The sequence below is a fragment of the Lontra canadensis genome, unplaced genomic scaffold, assembly GCF_010015895.1.
Source record: "Lontra canadensis isolate GAN:19392208 unplaced genomic scaffold, GSC_riverotter_1.0 scaffold31, whole genome shotgun sequence".
Classification (NCBI taxonomy): domain Eukaryota; kingdom Metazoa; phylum Chordata; class Mammalia; order Carnivora; family Mustelidae; genus Lontra; species Lontra canadensis.
Window position 1 is genome coordinate 2,506,725 of NW_022631025.1, and position 9,697 is coordinate 2,516,421.

General features: G+C 63.1%; 1 protein-coding gene across 1 annotated transcript; it reads left to right on the top strand.

Annotated features, from left to right (window-relative positions):
* The first annotated feature begins 810 nt into the window (after positions 1-810).
* On the top strand, positions 811-7,109 carry LOC116873059 (NUT family member 2G-like). The gene is made up of 7 exons (XM_032866711.1): positions 811-854; positions 2,101-2,800; positions 3,683-3,811; positions 4,199-4,338; positions 4,788-5,083; positions 5,810-5,926; positions 6,274-7,109. The coding sequence occupies exons 1-7, from the start codon at positions 839-841 to the stop codon at positions 7,036-7,038; spliced, it is 2,163 nt and encodes a 720-aa protein (XP_032722602.1). The 5' UTR covers positions 811-838; the 3' UTR covers positions 7,039-7,109.
* Positions 7,110-9,697: the final 2,588 nt, after the last annotated feature.

Sequence of the window (9,697 nt, forward strand, 5' to 3'; positions counted from 1 at the left end):
ATTCCATGTTTATCTGCGATCCTAATTTAATTGAGTGTCCATTATTGTTATTTGCTAAAATTGGCCACCCCATTCGATGGGGCCCTTCGAATTTTAGAGGACTGTAGCACTTCTTCTGGGAATCTAGCCTCCAGAAAAGAGGAGAGGAGCCACATTATCAGGACAAGAACAATCACTGTGCATATCCACACACATTTGGGGACCTCTATCAGCCTTCAACCGGAGAGAAATATGCTTTCATTCTTCAAGAAACGAAGAGCGTACATTGACTTTTTGAGGCACAATGCATCTCTCTAAAGATCTAAAAGACACAGGTAACACTGGGTTCCTGGGAGAAAGGGGCCGGGTTGCCAGGAGTAAGAGGTGAGAGGAAGAGGTGCCCCTGCGCAGCCCCTGTTGAATGAGTCAAGAGCCAGGTAGGAAGCAGAGCGGGTGGAGGGACACAAACCGAGGTCTCTGGATACAAAATCGAGCCAAAGGAGCACCGGGTCACACCTTGGTGCGGTGAATCTGGAAAACAGTGTCTGAACTGCCTGGAAAGGCGCGCGCCCCAATTGTGCTGCCCCTGCATCGTTCGAAAGGAGCCTGGGGTTCTGGCCCACCTGCCAGAGCCTGACTCATGGAATGTCTCCCCACCCCCAGCCAGGGCAGGGGCCCTCCGCCCCTCCCCCGCCACAGAATGTCATGAAGTCCTGCATTCTCGCCCTGTTTAGATTCAAACTTTTCCGTCCTTGGCTTGGGTCCTGAGTGTCTCCTGGAGCAGCTCACCGTGTGGGGCCCGGACCTGACTTTCCTCAGTGTGGAGGCTGCCAGGCGGCGGCATCCTCTGCCTGTGGGGATGGCTTTACAAGGAGGTGAGCCTTTGGCTTGGGTTGGACGTGTCAGGGCCCAGGCCACCCCTGAAGTCCTTGGGATTCAAATGTGACGCCGGCCAGGGGCACTTCGGTGGGGTTAGGTAGAGGAAGGGAGCGCACTGGACCCCCAAGGACAGCTGGCCTGGGGGCTGAGAGGCTGGGAGTCTGCAGAAACCTGCAAGGACCTTGGGGAGGGGGCTCCTTGGAGGTGGGTCAGGCCCTGTCGGGGGAAACGCCCTATGAGTGGAGAAAGGATGGCGGCAGTCTCGCCGGTTCTCTCCGGGGGCACACGCCTCCTTGGGCAGTTTGCAGGGAGAGGTGGGAGTGTGTCATGCCGGCGGCGCAGGCCGGGGCATGGGGAGAGGCGGTCTTAGCCAGAACGTCGTTCCATGGGGCTGTGTGCAGCCGAGTGTGCAATGACATGTCCTCCCCGAGACCTGGGCCGGTGGTCACTCTGAGCCCACGTGTCCCCAGGCCACGTAGGCCTTGTCTTGGATTCAGCAGGGTCGGGGCGCCAGGAGGCCTCAAGGTAGGGCTGGGGTTCCTCAGCTGCTCTGGGTCGCTCTCCCTCTCGAGGAAACGCAGTTCCCACCTGCTTCCTCTTGTCCTGTTTTCTGGGCTGCTGACCCTGGCCCTGTGCCCGGGGTGTGTGGATGGTTCTGAGACGGCCTTACCGCAGGTTTGGGGGGAGCTTTCCTGGCAGAGATCCAGGTCAAGCGTTCTTGTCCGGTTGTGCTGGGCCGGGAAGGAGAGGGTGGGATTCCCAGGGGGTGTCGGGAGCGGGAAGGCTGGCGGGAGAGGGGCCGGAATGGTTCAGACGCTGTCTGTTCCCAGAGGCCCTGCAGGTGCCTAGGATGGACCTTGCAGAAGGTCCCCAGCTGCCAGGGAGCCTGCTGAGGCCATTTCCCACAGGTCAGGGGTCCAGCCAGGCCCACGTCTTGGGAGGCAGCCCGTGAGGCTGGAGAGTCGTGTCTGGGGGTCCGTGGGTGGTTCTCAGAGGCAGAGCGGGCCCAACCGCCTGTGCAGACAGGATGTCGGTGGGAGGGGCGGGGGCGCGAGTTCCCTGCGGGAGGCCAGAGCATGGAAATCACTCTCGGACACTGGCAAACTGCACCTTTTCCCGTGATGTCCCTCACGCGATGCCACGGGATCCACTGCTCTGCTCCCCGGGGCTAAGGGGGCCCCGGGTCCTCCCTCCCGGCTGCGGGTTCTCTGACCCCATCCGGCCCTTTCCTTCTGTCCACAGCATCTGCAGTGCTGGGACCCCATGTGGCCACGGACCCAGGAGCCTCCCTGTCTGCTTTCATGGCACGGCCCTTCCCCGCACCCACGGCCGGCGCCCCTCACCGGCCACTCTGGGGGCAGCACCCGCCGCCCCTCATGACCCCGCCATTCCCTTCTGGTGGCCCCCTGGTGCTGCCAGCTTTCTCCAGGACTCCGCTGGTGGCAGGAGAGGCTGGCCTTGGCCCCAATGGGACTGGGACCTGCAATGTCATTGTGCAGGTCCGGTCAGAACAGGGGTGCTCAGTGACCCCCCAGACTCAGACCATCGTCCTCACTCAGGCCCCCCTCAGCTGGAGTGGTCCAGGGGCCCTCTGTGGGGGTGCTGCGTGTCCCGCACCCCTCTTTGTGACAGCCTCTGCGGTGGAGACCAGCATGCCTGCCTCGGCCCATGGGGGCTCCCAGGCTGGCAAGGGAGGCTTGGCCCCAAGCCTTCCACCTCCGGCTCAGCCCCCAGTCGCGCAGCTGACCACCGTCGTGCCCCCAGTCAACGCCAGGCCACAGCCTCACGGAGCTTCCAGGAGCCGGACCACGGCCTCGCCCGAGGACTCCTGTAACCCCAAGAGTGTTTACGAGAACTTCCGGCGCTGGCAGCGCTTCAAGTCGCTGGCCCGGAGGCACCTCCCGCAGAGCCCGGACGCAGAAGCTCTCTCCTGCTTTCTCATGTGAGTGGCCTCTGCTCTCCTGCAGCCCTCACGCAAGCCCACCTTGGGGCGCGCACACAGGGCGGTGATCTAGGGCCGCTGGGAAGAAGGGCTGCGGCCGGGTCCCTGCTCTAGGAAGGCACGTTCTGGTCCAGGACACCTTTCAGTCACGCATCTCAACTGACACTGGGGTGGTGGGGGGGGTTGTCCAGCCAACCTGTACCTTCCGGAGACATCACGGTGACATTCGCTGGGGACTCACAGGCAGAGAGGGTCCAGGTGTCAGAGGAGGGGCTGTGGTTTGGGTGCCGCGCTTTCTGTCACCCTGTCTCCTGGGAACATGGGCCTGGGGCATCTCACGGCCAGGGGACCAGCCCAGCAGAGGAGGCTTGGGACTTGCAGGGCCCGCAGAGGTCCTGTGCGGGCCCCACCCTCGCTGTCCCAGAGGATCCCTCAGAACGGGAGGGGAGGGAGCAGAGGTGGTGTAGGGGTGAGGGTGTGGGATCCTTCCTGCAGAGCTCTGACCAGGCAGGCCCGACCATGGCATCTGGGGTCCCTCCCGAACACGGGGTGATGGCACTTCCTGCAGAGGCCGGACTCATTGCTGGGCACCTTAATGTCCGCGAGTATTATTACGAGAGGCAGAGTCCAGAAGGACTGACTTGCCAGGCCACCACGTCCCTGCTCCTGTCAGTGGACAGTCAGCCTGGAGCCCAGGGCCCAGGGCTGGTGTGGTGGGAGGCGGTGACCGTGGTGGTTGAGAAGGTTGATTTGCACACCCCGGCACCCCCTGTCACCTGCCAGCACTCGGTCATGCTGGGTGGGGGACACGGGCTCCAGAGGACCCGGGGAAGGCTGGGGGTGACCGGACTGCAGCCGGCCCCTGACCCCGACGGCTTACAGCCCGGTGCTGCGGTCCCTGGCGCGCCTGAAGCCCACGATGACGCTGGAAGAGGGAGTGTGGCGGGCCGTGCAGGAGTGGCAGAGCAGAAGCAACTTTGACCGCTTGATCTACTACGAGATGGCGGGAAAGTGAGTCAGGGTCTCTGGCCCGGGGCTGCTGGGCGAGTGGGCCGGGGGCAGGGTCTGGCTGTGCTGATGCTCGCTTGTCCCAGAGGGCCGCCCTCCCCACCTCCCTGGCGGTTCCACCCTCCCTTGCTCTGGACCCACCGCTGCCTCCACCAGAAGGTCTCAGGACGGGGTTGGGGAACCTGAGGCCGCCTCGCCTGGGGTCGGACTCCCTCCGAGGGGGTTGTGGAGGCGATGGGCCGGACAGCCCGCCTGCTGCCTCCTTGGTGGCCGGGGCCACGGCCGTCCCTCCAAGGCCCTGCCTCTCCCGGTCCCTCAACCTGCTGCTGGCCTTGCTGGCTCCAGGGCCGGGCCCCGTCCTCAGTGCGGCCTGGGCCTCCTCACCCCCAGGTTCATGGAGTTTGAGATGGAGGAGGAGATGCAGATGCAGAAGTTACAGTGGGTGAAGGTGGCCCAGGGCATGCCTCCCCCAGCACCCCCGAAGCCTGAACGGCGGGGGCCCCCAGCCGCGGAAGCGGGCCCGCAGCCAGGTAAGGCCCCCGCATTCCCATGACAGCTGGTGGACCGTGGCAGTGGGGGCCGAGGGAAGGCCACTGTCCCTGTGTCGTGTCTGCTCCCACAAGGGGACATTGTCTGGCCTTTGACCAGAGCAGCCGGGGGTCTCAGCTGCCCTTTGTCAGGACGGGTATTGACCTAGTGAATTTCTTGACTCCTCTCCCCACGCCTGTCAGAGGACCCGGCACAAAGTCTGCCTGGGAAGTGGGCTGTGGGGAGACCCTTGGAGGATCGGTGGGTCCGCCCTTGCTCACGTGGCTGGCTGTGAGACGCTCCTCCTCCCCGCTCTGCCAGTCCCACGGTGCCCATAGCTTCCGGTGGCCCTGACCCAGCCCCCAGGGACATCAGCGTCCCCCAAACTCTGCCCTCCCGATGCTCTGCCGGAGCCCCTCACGCCTCCTCCCTCCTTCCCGCTCTGCCTCAGCGTGCGTTCCCAGGAAGGCGGGTTCCAGGGCCCAGCCCTCCCGCCAGCAGCCACGCAGACCCCCGCGGCGCCCGGAGAGCAAGGCGCCCAAGGAGATCCCTCCAGAGGCTGTGAGAGAGTACGTGGACATCATGGAGGGGCTGCTGGGGCCTGGCCACTCGGCCCCGGGGGGCCCGGCAGGTGAATGGGGAGAGGATGGAAAGGAGCCACAGCAGGATGAGGCCGCGACCTACCCGGACCCGGGTCTCCTGAGCTACATTGACGAGCTGTGTTCCCAGGAAGACTTCATCACCAAGGTGCGCTGGCCCGCAGCCTGGTGTCTGGAAGATTCCAGGGATTGGCACTCCAACGCCCAGATCGGGGCTGAGCTCAGGCCTTTGGCATTAAGCTCTTTCCTTGTTCCTGGGCTGTGTGTGCATGTGTGTGTGCATACTTGTGTATTTGCCTGTGTGCATGCAGGCATGTCTGTATACTTCTGTGCGTGCAGGCGTGCGTACGCACATGGACGTGTGTGTGCACACATGCCCAAGCATCGTGTTCGTGGGTACGTGTGTATTTGTACATGTGCATACCCGTGTGTGTGTGCGTAGAGGCATGTGTGTGTGTATTTGTGCCTTGTGTGGATGTCTTTGTGTATGTCTGCATGTGGTCCTGTGTGTCTGCTCACGTGTGTGTCTGCCTAGGGGTATGTCCTTTGTGTCTCCGAGAGTGCACATATGTTTTGGGGGTGTTTGTGTGTGTGTGTGTGTGTGTGTGCATGCCCAGGTTTTGTCTCTCTGTGTACACATATGTGTGAATGTCTGTGTGTCTGCACATGTGCATGCGTGTGTGTGTGTGCGTGTGTGTGTGTGTGAGAGAGAGAGAGAGAGAGAGAGAAGGGCCAGTGACTGTAACGTTAAAACTTCTCCCACCATCTGGAGAAGGATGGGTGAGTCTTCACTTTTCCACATTTCCTGCAGACCCTCCTGGCTCACAGGGGGCTCCCTGCCAAATATGGCCCCAGCCTCTTTCCTCTGTCCCAGGTGGAGGCAGTCATCCACCCCTGCTTCCTGGCGGAGCTGCTGTCCTCGGAACCACAGCTGGACCTCCTGGCCCTGGCCGAGAAACTGGAGCAGGAGGAAGGACTCAGCCTTGCAGAGGTGAGCCAGGGGAAGGACGGGTTCCAGGCAAGCTGGGGGATGGAGGGGACCCAGGCGATGCAGGGAAGGGAGTGGGGTCCCAGGTGAGCCCGAGGAGGGGACTCCAAAACAAAGACCCACAAAGTCCCCCCTTTGCTTCTTGCGAATCACAGCACTGGGGTGGGCACAGAGCCGAGAATGGGAAGTGGAAGATGGGGAGCCTGGGAAGGGAGGGAGGGAGGAACTCAGGGGGATGACAGCAGAGCCACAGCCTCGTGGGTCACCCTCCCTTCCTCTCCCAGTGCCACCGTCCCATCCCCCCATCTCACGGGCCTATGCTGGCCAGTCACTGTCACCTCCTTCCTCAGCTGGTGGAGAAACGACTGATGGCCTTGAATACGGAGGAGGGTGTGCAGGCACCCCCACGTCTCTGCGCAGCCCGGTCGGGCCCCACTCCTGAGCACGAGACCGGTCCCGGGAAGGGGCTGAGGGTCAGCGACAAAGCCTGCCCAGCAGACACTGACGGCCAGGACCTTCAGAGGCACGGCCGAGCACAGACACACCTGTCGGGGCCCAGAGCCTTTGCTCTCTCTCCCGGACGACAGGAGTCCCCTGCACCCAGGGCCGGACGGGTCCCCTCCCCTCCCCAGGGTCAAGGGTGCGCCTACCCTGGACTGGGCCCCAGGGATGCCCCGGTTCTCAGAGAGGCCCCTCCTGCTAGGGACACTCGAGGGCTGGCAGATGTGTCCAGTGAGGACGAGGAGGAGCTCCCCAGCCTGGCCTTCCTCCTGGCCTCTCAGCACAGCCTGCTGCCCTGGGGGCTCTCCCAGAGTCCCGCTCCTGCCTCAGTGATCCCCAGCCCTGGCGGTTGGGGGCCACGGGGGGCTCCACGGGCCCCCTCTCCTCAGAGAATAGGCCTCGGCCCGGCCACCCCCCCAGCTACTAAGTCCAGGAAGCGGGCTCTGTGGGAGGGTCCTGCCTCTGTGGCGAAGACGCCCCTGCCTGGGGCCAACCTCAGGGTGTCTGGGAGGCCGGCCTTGGCTGTGGGGCTGGTTCACCCCTCACAGCCTGCAAAGAGAAGGTGTGACTCCTTGGTCACAGGGAGGAGAAGGAAGCGTCACTGCAGCCAGTAGGGAGAAGTGGGCCTGCCCTCCAGGGCTGGCACACCCCGGGGCCCCCCAAGGAGCCTAGGGGGTCCTTCTCGTCCTGGTGCTGATCCTGGTTGTGGGAGGGAGGGAGGGAGGGAGGGAGGGAAGGGGGGTCATGACTGTGGGGGCGGGGTGGCAGCAGCCCACTGGGGCACCGTGTGTAAATGGGGAATAAAGTTAGTTTTGTGGTTAACGCTCTGGGCCACTGTCTTCGTACTGGTGTGTGGGCGGCTGCCGGGAGAGGGTTCCCCACGGGATGGAAGGGCCCGAGAGGGGCTTCCTGGGGCTCCCGTCACCATCCGGATCCCTGAACGTCCAGGGATGGGGAGCCCTCTGCACCACGACCGTTTTTGAGAATGAAGTCCGCAGACAGCCCCATCTTCCGGAGCGCCCTCTGCCTCCCCAAAGCTTCCGCCACGGGTCCGACCGGGCAGGTGGTCCTCAGCTCCTGCAGGGCTCCCTGTGCGGGGCCTGAGCAGACGGGCTCTGGGCCACGGGCTCTGGGCCTCGGGCTCGTGGTAGCAGGAGTGTCTTCTGGTCCCAGTGGGATCACCGAAATAGGAGGGCCAGTGGGGGATCCTCCCAATCCCAGTGAGGACAGACACGGGGCACGGATGAGGGCCGATGGGGACATTGGCCACGGTGTGCACGCAGGAACCACAGCTGTGGTGCAGGCGGCACGTCCCGTGGCGGGATTTCTGGACAGGGCCATCTTCTCCAACCATGCAGGGAGGTGACCCTGCTGCCCCCCACAACTGCCCTGCACCTCCCAGTCCGCCCACCTCCCCTCACTGGGAGTGCTGGTCCCTTCCAGCCCCTACCCCTGTCCCACCCAGATGCTCTGATCCCAGGAGCCAGCACTCAGGCCCTCACCCACCTCCTTCCCAGACAAGGCCTCCTCTCCAGGTTCTAGATTCTGGTGCCTTTTCCGGGTTTGGTGAGGCCCCTACAGTCTCAGCACTCCCAGATGTGCTGTTCCTGCAAGCAGGATGGGGCCAAGGCCATCCAGGTCCAAGGGACACCTGGCCCTCTGCTTCCCTCCTCCCGACCCCAGCAAAGAGTTTGGTGAAGAAAGGAACTCATGCCGGCGTCCTCATCCTGCTGCAGAGAATCCGCAGGCCACCCCACAGGGGCTCCTGCCTCTCCAGGCAGGCGGCTCTGGAGTGCTCCCCACCCTCCTGCCCCTTCCTGAAGCAGAGGTTTCCTCTTGGTCACACTCCCCAGCGGCTGCCCCTCCCTGTCCAGCTGGGCCTCACAGAGAGGAAGGGGCTCAGGGGCCCAACCAGACCCAAACAGAGGCCGCCCCCGTGCCTGTCACCCCGCCGTGTCCCTGTCCATGGTGTGCGCCCAGTGGGCGCTTGATGCTAATGACATCCGCGAAGATTTGCCTCTTTTCCTTGGAAAATAAAAGGTCTGTGCAGCAGGAAGGAAATTAAGTGGAGAAACGTTTCAGATTTTTATGGCAGCCAACCTTCCTCGCCACAGAAACACTTAGGAGAGGTGACAGCTTGCGGGGACGGTGTGGCAGGGCCAAATCAGGAGGGAGCTCCCAGGAAGTGAGCACGAATCTGCGGTGAGGACCAGGTCATCCAGGCCCCTGGGGAAGTCCCGGTGCTCACCCAGAGCAGGCCCAGCTGTGCTCTGCGCCATCCAGCGGGGCAGGTCCCGGTCAGCTCGCTGGGTCTCCAGAGAGCCTGCAGGAAGCCAGGCTCACGCTTTCCCGAGAGCACCGTGGGCTCCGGGCGGCCTGGGGACCGGGGTGGCCCTGTCAGTCAGCCTCGCGGGTTTGGCTGCAGAGCCTCCTCCTGCTCCCCTAGGACAAGATCCAGCAATGGGTCCTGGAGTTCTGGGGAATCCCTTGGATAGAGGAGCATTCCTGTCACCACTGATGACAATGCTGTGCCTTCTGAGGGCACCCGGGAAGCTCGGGCTCCCGTGGCCACCCTTCCGAGCCTGCATGTTTGTTCTTCATTCAGAGATGCGTGTGTCCCACAGGCCACGGTGCGCTGGGCGGGAAGAGGAGAGCAGCCAGCTTTGTGGGATCCTGGCCAGGGCGCCCCAGTGCCCCCACACATGGCGCTCGCCCAGCGGCTGATAATGGGCAGGCTCTGCCTGTGTCCACACCTCCATTCATCATCCACTGTCCCTGGACGCTGGTGTCATAGGAGGCTCTGGCCAAGAAGGATGGTGTGGGGGCTGCGTGTTCAGACAGACAGTGGGGCGAGCTGGAGCCATTCCTGCTCAAGTGTCTGCTCTGGAGAGCCTGGGCTTGGATAGTCCCCACTTGTCGGCCCCCTGGCGTATTTGTTGGTGGGACCCTCCCCCAGACAAGCTGGCAGGGGCCCCCTCCACCCAGCACATCCACTGGGAAGGCCCCAGACATGACTCCCTGAGTTCTGAGGGCCTGTTTCCTCTGGTATGCCTGTGCACACCTGGGCCCTTGGTGCTCATTTTCGTAAAATATCTTGGGGTTACGCTGTGCTGTCTGAGGGTTCCTTCTGCCATCCTCCCCGGGTCTCTGAAAGTCAGATCCCTCTCTCATTCTATCGTCTGTGTTTGGAATGTACTTTGTGTTGGTTCATTCTGAGGATCCTGTTTCAGGGATGCGTGTTGTGTGAAAGTGTACAACGTGTCTGGACATTGT